This window comes from Sapajus apella, unplaced genomic scaffold (genome assembly GCF_009761245.1).
Source record: "Sapajus apella isolate SASKATOON/1434 unplaced genomic scaffold, GSC_monkey_1.0 scaffold50, whole genome shotgun sequence".
Classification (NCBI taxonomy): Eukaryota; Metazoa; Chordata; class Mammalia; order Primates; family Cebidae; genus Sapajus; species Sapajus apella.
Genome location: NW_022436990.1, coordinates 8,188,663 through 8,207,680, shown reverse-complemented (window position 1 = coordinate 8,207,680; position 19,018 = coordinate 8,188,663). Strand labels below are relative to the sequence as shown.

At 37.5% G+C, this 19,018-nt stretch overlaps 1 protein-coding gene across 4 annotated transcripts in view; it reads right to left on the bottom strand.

Annotated features, from left to right (window-relative positions):
• BAZ1A (bromodomain adjacent to zinc finger domain 1A) overlaps positions 1-19,018 on the bottom strand; it is a 116,393-nt gene that overhangs the window by 41,286 nt on the left and 56,089 nt on the right. For all 4 annotated transcript variants that reach the window (XM_032242571.1, XM_032242573.1, XM_032242570.1 and 1 more), the window contains 7 exons: positions 12,982-13,083; positions 12,046-12,133; positions 7,377-7,511; positions 5,593-5,692; positions 4,405-4,571; positions 1,633-1,728; positions 403-541 (listed from right to left, as the gene is read on the bottom strand). In XM_032242571.1, the coding sequence (XP_032098462.1) occupies positions 403-541; positions 1,633-1,728; positions 4,405-4,571; positions 5,593-5,692; positions 7,377-7,511; positions 12,046-12,133; positions 12,982-13,083 (827 nt within the window). The remainder of the gene's footprint in view (positions 1-402; positions 542-1,632; positions 1,729-4,404; positions 4,572-5,592; positions 5,693-7,376; positions 7,512-12,045; positions 12,134-12,981; positions 13,084-19,018) is intronic.

Sequence of the window (19,018 nt, the reverse complement as noted above, 5' to 3'; positions counted from 1 at the left end):
TATACCACTCCCTGCTCAAGAAGTGGAAACTATTCTACCCACCACCCCACTGAATCCCAAGGTGGCCTTTCACTGCTCTGACCAATGGAATGTGGCAGAAGTAAGGCTGTGCCAATTCCAGACCTAGGCTTTAGGAGGGCTAGCAGTTTCTGCTTCTTGCTTCTTAGACCCCTCAGGTGTCACGTAAGTATGAGATACTCTGATGAAAAGTGAGGCCACATGAAGAGGACCGACGCACCAGACCTGTGCAAGAAGAAGCTATTTTGAACATCTAGTCAGACAAGCCTTCAGAGAGATTCCAACTCCAGTGACCCCACAGAACTTTAAGAGATGGCTTGTTTTTTTAAAGGCACTAATTTTAGGATGAACTATAACATAGCAGTAACTAACTAGAGCACTTGCCTAGGGTCACTCCATCAGGAAACTCATCTTGAAGATCAAAAAGTTCCCCAAATGCATTAAGGAACTCCAAAACCATCAGAGCATCACCAAAGATTTCAGGAGGTAGTCTAGTTTTCACTGGTGTTGGTTCTGGAAGTTCCTGAAAGATTAAACAATTTATATAATTATTTGAACCCAAGAACAGGAAAACTTAAAAGGTAGAGATGACATACTTTTTACCTATCTATTAAGAATTATTCTTTGTAGGCTACTGGTTCTCAACCCTGGCTATTTATCACAATTGCCTTTGAAACTTCTAAAATTATGGGCCGGGCGCGGTGGCTCAAGCCTGTAATCCCAGCACTTTGGGAGGCCGAGGCGGGTGGATCACGAGGTCAAGAGATCGAGACCATCCTGGTCAACATGGTGAAACCCCGTCTCTACTAAAAATACAAAAAATTAGCTGGGCACGGTGGCGCGTGCCTGTAATCCCAGCTACTCAGGAGGTTGAGGCAGGAGAATTGCCTGAACCCAGGAGGCGGAGGTTGCGGTGAGCTGAGATCGCGCCATTGCACTCCAGCCTGGGTAACAAGAGCGAAACTCCGTCTCAAAAAAAAAAAAAAAAAAAAAAAAATTATGGTTGTCCTGAACTTATTCCAACTTTATTAAGTCACAGTTCCTGAGAAGGGATTGGGAGAAAGGAACATTTTCCTTCCTCAAACTAGAACATAACTTTAGGATGAGGTGTATTTCTGACTATATTTCCTAGTAAGAGTCTCTTAACCCACATTCTGAAGTCAAATCAGCTTGAAATCTACGTTCAATGTAGTATCTCCTTATGATTTGGAACATAATCTACCATCTACTGATTTAGAAATTGTCCTTTATATATCAAGTTGAATGAGTTTGATTTGGACACTTATGCCATTTCTGGAAATAGGCAGAGTCCTAACCTAGCAATCAAGCTAAATGCATGCCTGGCAACAGTGGTTTTTGGATTATTAAGGATCACACAAACTGACTAATTATTTCTACAGAATAAGAATCATTATCAAAGCTGGTTATAAAACACAAACAACGCTACCTTGGAATTCTAAGTATGAACACATGCTTAACTAGCTATTTCTTCTCCTTTAAATATATATATATGTATAAAGAGGCTGCTATTAAATAAAAGAATGATTTCATCAGCAAAGCCACGTATGGCATATAAAACCTATGTGTGCCAAACATCACATAACATGTTTATACCTTAAGGTCATCACATTCCATATCTTCTCTAGGTTTACTCCATTGTTTTAAGTATTCCACATATTTTCGCTTTTCTTCACGTAACTTCTCTCTTTCCTAAAAATTTTTAAAAGTTAGTAACAATTCATGTAAGAAATTTATGTGGCAGCATCAGCATCTCCTGAGAACCTGTTAGAAATGCAAATACTTGGACCTTACCCCAGACCTACTGAAGCAGTAACTATGAGGTTAGGATGTAGAAACTGGTGTTCTAGCAAGCCTTTCTGGTGGTTTTTAATACATGCTAAAGTTTAAGCACCACTGATTAAAATAATACCTATTAAAATAATGCTGTAAAGACTGAAAATGGGCTGAGTGCAGTGGCTCACACCTGTAATCCCAGCACTTTGGGATGCAGAGGCAGCCAGAAGTTCGAGACCAGTCTGACCAACATGGCAAAACTCCATCTCTACTAAAAATACAAATATATATTAGCTGGGCATGGTGGTACCCACCTGCCATTCCAGCTACTCGGTAGGCTGAGGCAGGAGGATCGCTTAAAGCCAGGAGGAAGTGGTTGCGGTGAGCTGAGATTGCGCCACTACCCTCCAGCCTGGGCAGCTCTATAGCTTTCCTTCTACTTAAAATCAATAAGTTCCTGACAAAATAAATTGTTAGACTACCTAAAATAAAACTTCCCCTTATATCTGTAATACATTTATTATTTTCAAGATTTCATTTGAATCTGGTAACACCCTAGAGACTTGAAGAGAGAACAATATTTAAAGGCAACAATATCAGAATAGATGGACTTCTCTTGTAATTCAGGTTATTTCTCCTCCTCACTTGGTCTTCTGAAGCCCTTACTTTTTGATTCTGGTGTTCGAAAGAAATGCAAGATTAACTGCGAAATGTCTTTAATAAAGCAGTGTAAATAAAATACTTCACTATTTTCCATTAAGTATATTTAATATGTTATTATGTTATTCTCTTCTTTGAAATTAGGAACACAGAGGTAAACAGATTTCAATATAAAATGCCTAGTTACAGAATTTACTGTGATTTGAATAGTTTGCTTCAGTAAGTTATCCACCCCCAACCTCCGAAATAATTCTTATAGGATCTAGTAAGATTAGCATTCAAATTCATTGTTGCTAACATTGTAAGCACATGGTTGGAAAATACTTCATTATGTATATGTATATAAAATTTTAAAAATATTCTTACCCTTTGATTTATTCTACTTCTACAAATTTATCCTGTGACTATTATAGTCCAAAAAAGACTTTATTCAGAAATTTGAACACAGCGGTATCATTTATAAGCAAAAAATTATAAAGCACCTAGCTGTAACTGTTTAATAAGTTATACAGTCATTAAAAATTCCACTTATGTTTATGATCATGTTAGATGAAAAAAATATAAAATTTTAAATGGTGAATAATCCATGTTTTTAAGGCACAGAATAAAGACTAGAAATAAATGAATCAAAGTGTTAATTCTATCCCTGGCCAGGCATGGTGGCTCATGCCTGTAATCCTAGCAATTTGGGAGGTTGAAGCAGGTGGATCGCTTGAGGTCAGAATTCTGAGACCAGCCTGGCCAACATGGTGAAACCCCGACTCTACTAAAAATACAAAAATTAGCTTGGTGTGGTGGTGGGCACCTCTAATCCCAGCTACTCGAGAAGCTGAGGCAGGAGAATTGCTTGAACCTGGGAGGTAGAGGTTGCACTGGGCACAGATCAAGCCACTGCACTTCAGCCTGGGTGACAGAGTGATAATTCACCTCAAAATAATTAAAAAAAAAAAAGTGTTAATTCTACCTCTAAATGTTACCATCAGATTTCAGGTGATTTTTCTGTCATCTACATTTTCTGGAGTAAGCTTATATTAGACCTCCTAAATCACCTCAATGGCCTATTTGAAAAACATTCAAGGGACACTATAGACAACTAAAATGAGCACAGCATGATCCTCTAAGGCTACTTGTGAATATCCCAAGAAATCTGAAAATGACTGACTTTGGAGGAAACCAGCTATAGAATTGTATAAGGAACATGCACCACTGAAGCCCACAATCATAGATTTGCTGAAACAGTATTATACACCTTACTTTTCAAATAGGACAAGAACACAGTAATACATTCTTGTTATACAATTTATTTTCTTTTTATTTGTTTATTTATTTTTGAGATAGAGTCTCGTTCTGCTGCGCAGGCGGGAATGCAATGGCACAATCTCAGCTCACTGCAACCTCTCTGCCTCCCGTGTTCAAGTGATTCTCCTGCCTCAGTCTCATGAGTAGCTGGGATTATAGGTGAACACAACCATGCCTGGCTAATTTTTGTATTTTTAGCTGAGAAAGGGTTTCACCATGCTGGCCAGGCTGCTCCTGAACTCCTGATCTTGTGATCCACCTGCCTTGGCCTTCTAAAGTGCTGGGATTACAGGCATGAGCCACCATGCCTGGCCTATTTTATTTTTCAAACTGTGTATTTTACCTCTTAAAGTTTAACATATAAACTTTTACGTGTATCATTTTCCCTAAATTCGGGAAGTCTAAACAATGAAATCATTTAGAACTGCATTCTAAAAGAGGTTTTAAGTGAGGTGTAAAGGCATGTTAAATTTTCCAAAGCAAAAGGGAGGTAAACCAATATTGTTTATCAGCTTTCTATGAACATTCATAAATGTGAATGAAAGTAGTAAAAACATTTGAAAATCAACCATGGATGTAGATATGTAATGTTACCATATATATAGAATATAGCTAATATTCTCAAATGAATACCTTTTCTCTTTCTACTTTAAGCCTCTCTTTTTCTTCTTTTTTCTTTAGTCTCTCCTCTTCAACAATTTTCTTCAATTCTTCCCTCTTTTTCTCTTTATCTTCTTTTTCTTTTTTCTTCGCTTCTAAAGCATCTGCTTTTTCTCTTTTTAATTTAGCCTTTTCAAAAGCTGTGGAGAAAAATCACACTTAGAACTATATACAGACAAAAAAATAACAGTTGGCCTTTTTTTTATATATATAACAGAATCCCTGAAATAGTTTAAGGTTAAATGAGATTAGTAGACTCTTAAAATTCCTAGAGGGAGCCAGCAGGTGATTAAAATAGGGAAAGCGAACTGGGTAAGTTTAAGACAAACTACAGTACTGGGACGAACATGTCCCTGCCTTTGAAAGCCCTAATACCCAAAGTGTGATCTGAAGACCAGCAGCAATGTCATCATCACCCTGTTAAAAATGCAGAATCTCATTTCCCCCACCAGATCTACTAATTTAGAATCTTCATTTTAATAAGATCCCCAAGTGATTCATATGTATATTCAAGTTTGGGAAGCAATGTTTTAAAAGGCAATATGAATCAAACAAAATAGCCCTAGTTTGCAACCCCTGGAAACTCAAACTTCTGCTTAATCTATCACTAAGCAATTTAATAGGGAATATGCTAGACCATGAAATATCATTTTAAGAGATGAAGCAGTCTTATTTGTAAAATAAGCAAACAAACAAACAATCGTTATCTGATAGAAAAAATAACTGCACCTCAAAACAATAAACCAGGCCGGGCGTGGTGGCTTGAGTGTGGTGGCTCACGCCATAATCCCAGCACTTTGGGAGTCCAAGGTGGGTGGATCACCAAGTCAGGAGATTGAGACCACCCTGCTCAACATGGTGAAACCCGTCTCTACTAAAAAAAATACAAAAAAAGTTAGCTGGGCATGATGGTGTGTGCCTGTAATCCCAGCTACTCCAGAGGCTGAGGCAAGAGAATCGCTTGAACCAGGGAGTCGGAGGCTGCAGTGAGCCAAGATCAAGCTACTGCATTTCAGCCAGGCAACAAAGCAAGACTCCATCTCAAAAAAATAAAATAAAATAAACCAGAAACATGCCATGTCAGAAACATCCCCAAATCAGGTACAGAGAAATATTCTTTCTTATTCCTAATCAGTTTTTGGAAAGAATGTTAAAACTCACCCAGTGACTTCATTTCTTCTTGTTTCAAAAGTTTATCTCTTTCTTTAGTAGCTTTGTTCCTATAACTTGCAAGAATCTGTTTATTAGCAATATTGTCCTCCTAAAAAACAAACCAAAATAGTATGCCTGGTTCTTATAGTAATAAGAAGAAAAAAATTTAAAACTTTCACCAGTTACATTTTCTTCATACTAAAATGATTTTTTTTTTTTTTTTTTTTTTTTTTTTTTTGAGACAGAATCTCACTCTACCCTCCAGGCGGGAGTGCAGTGGTGTGATCTCAGCTTTCTGCAACCTCTGCCTCCTACGCTCAAGTGATTCTCCTGCCTCAGCCTCCCGAGTAGCTGGGATTACAGGCGTGTGCCACCACACCCAGCTAAATTTTTTTTTTTTATTTTTAGTAGAGATGGGGTTTTGCCGTGTTGGCCAGGCTGGCCTTGAACTCCTGGCCTCAAGTGGTCTGCTCACCTCAGCCTCCCAAAGCGAGCCACCGTGCTCAGTCTAAAATGAGTTTTTATTCTAAAGTATAACTGGGCCGGGTACAGGCGGCTGATGCTTGTAATCTTAGAATTTTGGGTGCCAAGGTGGAAAGATCACTTGAGGTCAGGTGTTCGAGACAAGCCTCGCCAATATGGTGAAACCCCATCTCTACTAAAAATGCAAAAATTAGCCAGCCATGGTGGCATGTACCTGTAGTCCCAGTTACTCAGGAGGCTGAGGCAGAAAAACTGCTTCAACCCAGGAGGGGGAGGTTGCAGTGAGCCAAGATCATACCACTGCATTCTAGCATGGGTGACTGAGGAGACTTCATCTCAAAAAAAAAAAAAAAAAAAAAAAAAGTATAACTGAACTATTAATAACTCTAATCTTAGTAATAAACAGAACATGAGTTAACTGTGTATATGTATAAATTATTACAAGTGTATCTCAGGAAAAAATGGCAATATATAGAAAGAGCCTTAAAAAATACATTAGAAAAGCAAACAAAAAACTTTAAACTTTCAGCTTACTTTACAAACTGGATGGTATAAATATCAAATAAAAAAGATGCAGAAAAAGACATACCAGAAAAATTCTGAGGCCAATGTTAAACAATGTCAGATTTTTTATTTTTATTTTTTATTTCTTCTAAGAATAATGTCTCTAACCTAATTAATTTGTATAGTTTTGAAAAATTTTTTAGACTAAGTCTTGGCTTTGCTGCCCAGGCTAACGTGCAGTGTCGCGTGATCTTGGCTCACAGCAACCTCAGCCTCTGCCTCCCAGCTTTGAGCAATTCTTGTGCCTCAGGCTCCTGTATTTTGAGTAGAGACAGAATTTTGCCATGTCAGCCAGGCTAGTCTGGAACTCCTGGACTCAAATGTCCACCCACCTCAGTCTCCCAAAGTGCTGGGATTACTGGCAAGAGCCACTGTGCCCAGCTGCATTATTGTGTTTTTAAAGCCCCCTATAACTTCCTCCAGTCAGAATTTATTGCTCTTTATTTTACACTTCAATCCCATAGTTTATTCCCTGCTTTACATTTCAGTAATTGCTTATAGGCTTGCTTCCGCTTTGGTATAAAATCCCTATGGTATGAAGGTACATATCTAATTTACACTTGAAACCTCTACAAGCTTCACTACTGAGCAGTTATCAACATACTGTAAATACTCACATATTTTTTGGTGAGGTAATGGGTTTCTTCCTCTAAGCTATGAATGTGAGGGGAGACACACAAACTTCTTGATTCTGAGTACTGTTTTATTAACAGTGAAAATGCAGTTTTAATCAAGTCTCTACTTACCAGACTAATAGGTATTCGTTTGGGAGGTCTCCCTCTTCGTCTATTAGCAGGACTGAAGATAAATGTGGGTGGATCATCAGGGAAGAAATAAGAAAAATCTTGTTCTGCTATTTTGTACGTTGAAAGAGATGATTCCTTAATAAAACAAAGACATAAGGTACAATAATAACATATTAGTAAGCAATATACAGATATGCCCTAACATGTCATATGGCCACTATTAATGCTGTTAAAAGATTAGGATAAAAACATTAGAATTTTATGCATTATAGTGTAGTAAAATACATTTTAGTTGGTTTAACCAAGCCTTCCTTCACTATGTAATTAATTAGCCTTACCAGAAAAACCACAATTCAATAATTACCATAAAATACCTCAAGAATGGTTGTACAGTTTCCTGTATTTCAAAATTACATTTATATTATTCAATAATCTGTTTTGCTTTGACTAATTTTGTCTGAGATTTGCTATGTAAATGAATAATCAATCTATATATTTAACAGTAAAAATCCACTGTATTAACCCGATAAATTTTTCTTAACCATTTCCCAAATGCTGAACATTCATTTAGATTTTCCTTCCATGGTAGAGTAATAACTTAAATACTTAATGTATCAGATTTCCCATTACATCCCTCTAGTCTTGATAAAAGCAGAAATATCTGCAAATCCCTAAAAGGTTTAAACAAAGAAATGAAGTTCAGAATAACTCATTCTTCCCAGAAACGGTGTGGTTCTATAATAATTACTAAATCCAAGACTTTCTCTCTTTACCTTGTATCTATACTTTGTTTACCTTTTTAAAATTAAAATTTTTAATTTTAATTTTAATTTTATTTATTTACGTATTTATTTATTTTGAGACGGAGTCTTGCTCTGTCACCCAGGCTAGAGTGCAATGGCATGATCTTGGCACACTGCAACCTCTGCCTCCTAGGTTCAAGTAATTGTCCTGCCTCAGCCTCCTGAGTAGCTGAGATTACAGGTGCGCGCCACCACACCTCGATAATTTTCGTATTTTTAGTGGAGACAGGGTCTCACCATGTTGGCTAGGCTAGTCTTGAATTCCTGACCTCAAGTGATCCTCCCACTTTGGCCTTCCAAAGTGCTGGGATTACAGGCATAAGCCACTGCACCCAGTCTTGCTTACCTTTTATCCATGTGTAACCCTAGACTTTCTGTTATTTTTTACCTAATGACCAAGATTGTCATTATTCCTTTCAAAACAAACAAGTGAATGAAAACAAATGCCACTTACAGAAATTCCTTTCAAGAAATGTGTGAGAAAATAATGATACAAAATATATAAAGTTAACAAAACAGAAAAAGATATTTTGTGTATAATTATTTTTGTAGGTAGAGCACAGCTTTAAACATCTAAAACTCAACCAGTTCTGGTCATGATAATAAATCAAGAATCTATCAAAATTTCACATTAAAGATTTCATTAAAATGATTATATTTCATCCCACATAACCTCTGATTTATATGGGATAACAGAATTATCTACAGAATAGAATTCTCTAATTGTCTACAGAACTGCACCTTTAATACGAATATAAATATAAAGCACATGGGTGGTTTCTTCTCAAATATACATACACTTAAAAAGGCCAAAATAGATTTTAACACATGAATCGCCGAAGTGCCTAATTCATACACACAATACACAAGACCCACATTTTTGTGTACTTGTAGATTCTAACAGCAGTCTATGCTCACCAAAACTGGTTTTCAGACTTTGTGGGCTTGCTCACAAAGTACTGTGCTGATATGATTTGGCTCTGTGTCCCCACCCAGATCTCATGTGGGATTATACTCCCCAGTGAGAGGACGGGCTTGGTAGGAGGTGACTGAATCATGGGGTGGACTTCCCCCTTGCTGTTCTCATGAGGTCTGCTTGTTTCAAAGTGCATAGCACCTCCTACTTCACACTCACTCTCTCCTGGTCAGCCATATAAAGATGTGCTTGCTTTCTCTTTGCTTTCGGCACTGACTGTAGGTTTCCTGAGGGCTCCCCAGAAGGAGAAGCCTGTATAGCCCACAGAACCGTGAGCTGATTAAACCTCTTTTCTTTTATAAGTTACCCAGTCTCAGATATCTTTAGAGCAGTGTGAGAATGGATTAATACACCTGCATATCCATTAATAATCTTCTATTACACTCTAAGTGAAAAATGTTTATTGTGACTTTAATTTCCATTTATTTATTAAGTAAAGTTGAGCTTCTTTCCATGTTCACTGACTTTTTCCTTGGTGAAATACTTGCTGATGTCTTTTATCACCATCTTCCAATTGGGTCATCTTTGCTCACTGATGTGTAAGAAATCTTTGTAAATTAGAGGAATTGGCCAAATGGCTGTTTACAATATACATATACAACTATTTACATATATCGATTGTCCACCAAGTGCCAGGCACTGTTCTACCCATTTGTCGCAAGTATCTAAATCATTAAAACTTTTTGTAAGCATCATTTAATATGGCTACCTGATAATCAATGCTACAGACAGAGCAAAATTGAATCGTATCAAGGCAGATACATAATTTTTTTAAAATGTGAGCATATTTGTTTTTCAGATGACTCTTACATTTTGAAGTTTTTATATTTCATCCACTGTGAATTTTAATCATATTTATTTGACCATTTTCCTACTGGGGTAGTTATGTTTGTCTAGCCAATTTGAGTTCTTCATTGTATTTACTCAAGCTATTTTTCCTCCAGTGCTTGCCCTTGAAATCTATGTATGACTTTTTTTTTTTTTTTTTTTTTTGAGATGGAGTCTCCTTCTGTCACCCAGGCTGGAGTGCAGTGTCGTGATCTTGGCTCACTTACGCATGACATTTTAAAACCTATGTTTATGCTCGATCTCATCCTTATTTATTTTTTTTTCTATTTCTCCTGAGTACCTCATCATGTTTACCATTAAAATGTTTGATTTCTTTTCAGTTAGACTTAACTTTATTATTCTGATAGTTAATCAAGTGTCCATTTTTATCTTACTTCTAGAGATGTGAAATAATAACTTTTCACATAAACTCATTCTTTTTAAGTTTCTCTTCTTTTTAAACATTTATATACAGTGAAATGCACAAATCTTACACATGCAGGAGCTGATTTGTGACAAACACATACATCTCTCTAACCCATTCTATTGGCTTTTTAAACTTTTAAGTTCAGAGGTGCGTTTGCAGGTTTATTACATAGGTAAATGTGTCTCATGGGGTTTTGTTGTGCAGATTAATTTATCACCCAGGTTTTAAGCCAAGTGACCATTAGTTATTTTTGCCCATCCTCTCCCTCCACCCACTTTCTGATGAGACCCAGGTGTGTGTTGTTCTTGCCCCCACCCCCCGCCTTTTTTATTTTTCCAAGAGACAGGATCAGGCCGGGTGTGGTGGCTCATGCCTGTATTCACAGCACTCTGGGAGGCTGAGGCAGGTGGATCACTTGAGGTCAAGAGTTCAAGACCAGCCCGGCCAACATGGTGAAACCTCTCTACTAAAAATAGAAAAATTAGCTGGGCTGGTGGTGCGTGCCTATAGTCCCAGCTACTCGAGAGGCTGAGGCAGGAGAATTGATTGAACCCGGGAGGTGGAGGTTGCAGTGATCCGAGATTGTGCCACTCCACTCCAGCTGGGGTAACAGAGTGTGACTGTCTCAAAAGAGAGTAGGGGACGGGGGGAAGGATCTTGCTATGTTGCCCAGGCGGGACTTGAAATCCCAGGCTCAAGTGATGCTTCCCACCTCAGCCTTCAGAGTAGCTGGAAATATAGGCACACACCATCACATGAGGCTCCATTCTGCTGCTCTTTTACTTAGTGTGTCTTTATCCCAATGAGAATATTTTGCATTTTTTAAAATTGCTTTGAGTTTTACCGTTTAACTTTTTACTTAGTATGCAATGTGAAATCTCTAAAAGTTGACTTTTTCCTCTCTTAATGGCTATTAATAAAATATAATCTGTCTGCTTAGTATTAGCATGATACTTTTATTATTATTTTGAGACAGGGTCTCACTCTGTTGTCCATGCTGGAGTACAGTGGTTCAATCACAGCTCACTGCAGCCTTGACCTCCCCATGCTCAGGTGATCCTTTACCTCAGCTTCCTAAGTAGCTGAGACTACAGTCACCCACTACCATACCCAGCTAATTTTTGTATTTTTTGGAGATACAGGGTTCGCCATGTTGCCCAGGCTGGTCTCAAACTCCTGGGCTCAAGCAATATGTACATTTTGGCCTCCAAAAGTACAAGGATTATAGGCGTGAGCCACTGTGCCCAGCCAATGCTCTTTTTATTATACATTGTTCTCTCACCTAGTAGGCTCTGTTTAGCATTGTTCTTTGAATCTGTCTATTCTTTGCAAGCCAAAACCACACTACAGGTATTAGGAAGCTATAGTTGCCCCACCTGATAAACTTTTCTGTTTCCAAATTTTCCATTTTCACTGGTCCTTACTGATCTTTTCTATAAGTGGTAGTAACTGAACCACCTAGCAATTCTAGAAATTCTAAAAATAGTAATTAATCCAATAAATAAAGTACTAAAAATAGGCTCTAGATTAAAAGACAGCAATCTTTAATCATCTTTGAAATAACATTTCAGCAATGTTATAACACTACCCATATTCTTTTCTGTCTTCCAATAAATAATTTCATTATTTGATTACCTTTATTTTAATGACTCCATCTTGTGGTTCACAGTGTTGCTTCAGAAAAAGCTTTAGTTTATCGCGAGAAAATATGTGTTTTCTCCGGCTACAGGGGGCAAGGAAGTGAAAGAGGGTCGTGATAGCATCAAAGAGTTCAACCCAAACTCCATAATCTCTGTAAATTTATAACCTGAATTTCAAGCTTAGGAATCAAAGGACACTTCATCTTCTAACAGTATTAATGTAGAAGTCACAAGAAACTTTCAGAGGTATTTATGTAGGAAGTTATAAGATCTACATGAGTGAATCTACTATAAAAAGTCTACTACCAAAAGAGAATATGTATTTGTTGTTTAGGAGCCACTTAGAAAACAAACTTTAAGGAAAATATGCTACAGAGAGTAAATCAAATTTTAGAAAATCAGACTATTACCCATACAGTTATAATCATTAAAATTCTTTTAAAAATTAAAATCAGCCTGGGCACCATCATTAGTGTTAAAAAAAAAACTGAGTTATCTCATGAAAAGTACTTCATAAACAGGATCCTTTTTAATTCTTTAGATAGAAGACTATTTGGGGTTAGTTACTCATCTAAACAATGGGCTCAAGAAGTCCATTAGGATTTTTTTTTTTTTTTTTTTTTTTTTTTTAATAGAGACAGGGTCTTGCTCCATTGTCCAGGCTGGTCTTAAACTCCTGGCCTCAAGCAATCCTCCTGGCTTGGCCTCTCAAAGTGCTAGGATTACAGACATGAGCTACTGTGCCTGGCCTCCATCAAGATTCTTAGGATTTACTTTAATCAGTCTATGAACATATACATGTAAGTGTACATTTATTTTTAAAAAGGAAAGCAATCACAGTACTTTGCATTTGTTCTACGTCAGACCTTATTAATCTAACATATATAATTATTCTACTCTAAACTACTATAGAGAAGATAGTGAGTTTTACCTGATTTGTGTTGCTTTAACAATAGCAGACTCATGTAATTCTTTTTTAGTGGGTTGCACCTTATACTTGAAAAGTAAGGGGTCAATTGCCTCTTTTTTCTTCCTAAAAAAAGGAGGGAAAAGACACAAACCAGAAAATGAGATTTTAAATGGAAACCCAGTTTCTAAGAATATACTATAATAAAATCACATATTTCAAAATATTTGTATGTTTTTGAGATGGAGTCTCGCTCTTGTTGCCCAGGCTGGAGTGCAATGGTGTGATCCTGGCTCAATGCAACCTCCGCCTCCTGGGTTCAAGCTATTCTCCTCCCTCGGCCTCCCAAATAGGTGAGATACAGGCATGTGCAACCATGCCCAGCTAATTTTGTATTTTTAGTAGAAGAGACAGGGTTTCACCATGTTGGTCAGGCTGGTCTCAAACTGCTGACCTCAGGTGATCCACCCACCTCTGCCTCCCAAAGTGCTGGGATTATAGGCTTGAGACACCGTGCTTGGCCATATATTTCAAAATTTTAAAATTTTATTATTGTTTTAGAGACAGTGTCTCACCTTGTCACCCAAGCTAGAGTGCAATGGCATCATCAGAGCTGAGTGTAGCCTCAAATTCCTGGCCCCCAGAGATCCTCCTACCTTGGCCTCCGAAAGTGTTGGCATTACAGGCACGAGCCACTGTATGTGGCCATGCATTTTTAATTTAGGGTTTTATAAGTTATTGATCCCTGCCCTCCACCATTCTACTAGCCAAAACAGTAAGAAGAACTATTTTATTTTAGGTAGGTATTTTAGCTACTCAATACATTTTCCTTGGGTGAAGAAAGTAACTAGAGATGAAGCATAGAGTACCCAGTTTAAAGAGTAAAAAATAAAAATTAAAAAAACGTTCTTGGGCCGGGCGCGGTGGCTCAAGCCTGTAACCCCAGCACTTTGGGAGGCCGAGGTGGGTGGATCACGAGGTCAAGAGATCGAGACCATCCTGGTCAACATGGTGAAACCCCGTCTCTACTAAAACTACAAAAAAAATTAGCTGGGCATGGTGGCACGTGCCTGTAATCCCAGCTACTCAGGAGGCTGAGGTAGGAGAATTGCCTGAACCCAGGAGGCGGAGGTTGCGGTGAGCCGAGATCGCGCCATTGCACTCCAGCCTGGGTAACAAGAGCGAAACTCCGTCTCAAAAAAAAAAAAAAACGTTCTTGGACTTGCTTTTAAACTTTCTTATAGCTATATAATCCAAGAATAAAAATGGAGACAGTATAGTTTAATTGGCAAAGAGATTACACGTTTAATTCCTACTCCCCACCAACTTCACATCTTTTCTTCCCTTTGAGGGTGTATTCAGGAATTTATTCAATATTTAAGAGCCTGAAATGTGCCAGAAACTATTCTAAATAGTTAAGATTCAGTAGTGAAGATTCAGTAGTCAACAAAATAGAAACAGTGAGGAGAGAGATACAGGCAAACAAAAACATATAAAACAGGAGAAGTGATAAGTGCTATCAAGAGAACGAAGTGCAGGGCTGGGGAGCCACGATTTTATATAGATAATGATCTCTGATAAACTGACTAAGTACGCCTTCAAAGAAGTTGATAATTAAGCAGAGATCAGGGGGGTGGGGACGGGTAACAAAACCAAGGGAGCAACTCATGAAAAATCTTAGGGAAATGAATTTTTTAAAAAAGAGAAAAGAAGTAAAAACCCTGAGGTGGAAGGAGGCGTGCACAATTTACACAGCGGCAGAATGAATAAGGAAAATGAAGGAAGATTTGGAGATGCAGCAGCAGTGCAGTGCCAGAATATGAGACTTTGGAAATTACTCTGAGTAAAGTCACTAGAGGATTTTTAATAATAAGGTGATAATGACTTAACTTACACTTCAGAAGGATCACTCTGGCTGCTATGTGAAGACACTTCGGGGCAAGAGTGTAAACAGGAATACCAGTTAGAAGGCTACTGAGAACCGACTGCAGCATGGACTTAAATGAGTGTAGCAGCCATAGAGAGAAGAGGTAGGATTCTGAAAATGCCACCTCTGTGCATGTAAAGAGGATGTAAATGGGGATTATAGAGAAGAGCATAAAATGATATGCTAAGATGATTAAGAGAAGCATTGGCAATGAGAATAAGATATAGTCAAAGTTACATAAATAAAGCACACACAGAGTAGGGGAGGGGTTTAACATAAAAGGGATATGACACAAACAAGTAAAACTAGAGTATTTACCTACAATAGCATTAAATACTAAGTTGGAAGGCCAAGTATCTTTACTCTAAGACCCAGTATACACACAATCCAGTAGATGTATTTAAATATGCACCTGTACTATATGGAATGTTATCTAGCATTTTCTATTCCATTAAAGTTCATTATCAAGTTAATTTCACAACCTACATGGGGCCATAACAACCTGTGGTCTTAAAAGCACTGTTCTAAGATAACAGATCAAAGAGAGAATTCTAAATGTTCAGAAAGAAGCAGTGGTAGCTGGGTGTGATTGTTCACACCTGTAATCCTGGCACTTTGTGAGGCCAAGGCTGGTGATCACTTCAGGAGTTTGAGAACAACCTGGGCAACATGAGGAAACCTACAAAAAAAAAAAAAAAAAAAAAAAAAAAAAAAAAAAAAAAAAAACCCTTGTTGGATATGGTGACATGCGTGTATGGTCCCAGCTACTTTGGAGGCTTAGGTAGGAGGACCACTTGAGCCTGGCAAGTGGAGACTGTGGTGGGTTGTGATTGTGCCGCTGCACTCTAGCCTGGGTGACAAAGCAAGACTCTGTCTCAAAAAACAAACAAACAAGCAATGATAGGAGTTCTCAATAAGAAAGTTTCTGCTGGGCAAGTGGCTCACACCTGTAATCCCAGCACTTTGAGAGGCAGGCAGATCATGAGGTCAGTAGTTTGAGACTAGCCTGACCAGCATAGTGAAACCCCGTCTCTACTAAAAATACAAAAATTAGCCAGCCTTGGTGGCATGCACCTATAGCTGCTTGGGAGGCTGAGGCAGGAGAATTGCTTGAATCTGGGAGGCGGAGGTTTCAGTGAGCCGGGATGGCGCCACTGCACTACGGCCTAAGTGACAGAGCGAGAGTCCATCTCAAAAAAAAAAAAGAAGAGAATTTCTTGAAATAAAGAAAAGGAAAAAGAAAATGAGTTCTAATGAATTAGCAACAGTTTAAGAACAAGAGAAGTAAGTTATCTTAATACTTTTTTAATAGGTCTCAACTTAGCAACCACTTCCATTTTATACTTATATGTATAAAGAGATTGATCAAGTATATTGTTACACTTAAAAAATTATTACTAGTGGCAATAATAAATGTTACAAGGCCAGGTGCAGTGGCTCACACTTGTAATCCCAAAACTTTGGGAGGCCAAGTCGGGCGGATCACGAGGTCAAGAGATCGAGACCATCCTGGTCAGCATGGTGAAACCCTGTCTCTACTAAAAATACAGAAATTAGCTGAGCATAGTGGCGCGCGCCTGTAGTCCCAGCTACTGGGGAGGCTGAGGCACGAGAATTGCTTGAACCCAGGAGGCGGAGGCTGCAGTGAGCTAAGATCCCGCCACTGCACTCCAGCCTGACGCCTGGCAACAGAGCGAGACTCTGTCTCAAAATAAATAAATAAATAAATAAATAAATAAATGTTACAAAAATAATTATAAATGTTAAAAAAATTTATTTTACTATGTATTATATATTAACATATTTTATATAATCAATTAAATACATAAAAAATCTTATTTCTCCCACATTTAATAAATTATAAAATAATGAATATACATACTAACAGGAGAGAAAATCAAGAGTAGTAATTTCTAAAACTTTAGATTCCAACTGAGTATTCAGATATTAGTATACAGTCTAGAAAACTGGTATATGGACCTTTTTTTTGGTGGAGGAGACAGGGTCTCACTCATCCCAGGCTGGAATACAGTGACATGATCACGGCTCACTGTTGCCTCAATCTCCCAGGCTCAAGTGATCCTCCTACCTCAATATTCCGGTAGCTGGGACTACGTGTGTGCCACCCATGCCCGGCTAATTTTTTGCAGTTTTTGTAGAGACAGGGTTTTTCTACGTTGCCCAGGCTGGTTTAGAACTCCAGGGCTCAAGCAATGCTCCCACCTCAGCCTCCCAAAGTGCTGGGATTACAGGTGTGAGCCACCATATAAGACCTTATCTTTTTTTTTTTTTTTTTTTTGGAGACAGAGTTCACTGTTGTTGCTAGGCTGGAGAGCAATGGCGTGCTCTCAGCTCACTGCAACCTCCGTCTCCTGGGTTCAAGTTATTCTCCTGCCTCAGACTCCTGAGTAGCTGGGATTATGCCTGGCTAATTTTTTGTATTTTTAGTTTCACCATGTTAGCCAGGCTGGTCTCAAATTCCTGACCTCAGGTAATCTACCGCCTCGGCCTCCCAGAGTGCTGGGATTATAGGCATGAGCTATTGCACCCAGCCCCAGATCGTACCTTAATGGATTTAAGGCTGTAACCTGAGTTTATACGTACAAGGAATTATCTTTTCCTTTTCTTGCTATACCATGAAATTCATTTGTGAAGATAAATAGAAATTTTTTTCTAATCAGTGAAAATATTCTTACTGGGGCTTTGCTATAATCCTTACACAAAATTCTATATAAAATAAAATCCTAATTGCATTCTTCCCAAAGATGTACAATTACTAGAGACCAAGAAAAACTGCTTCTTATAATACGAATTCACCTATAAGATATAAACTACAAGGATAATATTAAAAAGAACTTACATTTTAATCATTTTTCTTGCTACCCAAAGTCTTGGCCTAAATAGCTGAATCAAGTTGAACTTTAGTGATCTCAATTATGACAGTGACTCACCATTTTATTACCAACAGGTACAGACCTGTGTTTACTTCTACAATAATAAGCAAATACCAAATATTGTACTTATAAAATCAGAATACCATTCTGATTATTTATTTAAAAAATGTATGTTTCAGTATGCCTAGTTACATATGTTAATTTTAATTCTACTTTGATTTTACCATAATGAAAGTTGGTTCTCCTATTATGAACATTTGACAATAAAGATGCAAAACATTAAAGAATTTTCTCTATCAGCACAACAGAAATGACCAAAAAAAAAAAAAAAAAAAAAACCCTATACTTTCAACATAAAGGTTCTTTTAAGAGAAAACACCAAATTGTGTTCACAACTATTCTACAACAACAACTCACTAAATGATTAGCCATAGGTGGTTACTTACGGTGAGATATATATGTATAAATTTAAAATGCTAATATTATTTCTCACACATTGTTTCCGTCCGTGGAACTACAAATAGCAAAACAATTAGGTCCACTTCTTTAAAAATAACACTCATATTCCACTATTTTACTAACAATTAGTCAAGTTATAATGAGAGCTAGAATATATTGTGGGAAAACACATATAATATTTTGAGGGTAGATATATATTATTCCAATTGTTTCCAAAACACTTTCCCTTTGTGCTCCTGCAAATCACCACCAGGAAAGGATAGGTAACCAAAAATGTAACTTATTCATGTACTATTTTCAGGCCAGGATAATGGATTTTTTATAATGTACTTCAAATTTTAATATCTGTTTATAGATGGTTCCATAAAACTTGATCCATTGTAAAAAAAAAAAAAAAAAAAAAAGCAGCAGCTTCATTGATAGCTTTAAATCACAACAGCAGGTTATACTATGAGAAAACATCATTCACATACTAATCTGAGCTGCTACAAATACCATATTTCGTTTCTTTTACAAACTCTAAAATCAACTACACAAACTCACCTATACCTGGCACATCTGGCTACTGAATTCAGATGGTAAACTAGTGGATATTTTAGTCAGGACTGTCTTATCAATCTAGTTCAGATTCCAGAGAATTTGTGATTGTAGATGAACTTCACTATTTGGCTGTTAACAGGGGAAACCTGTATCAAGTAATTACACACAATGTTGTCTCATCAAGTTGTAAGGATAGTCACATGTAAATTTTCTTTAAAAATCTATTAGTAACTTTTGAGTG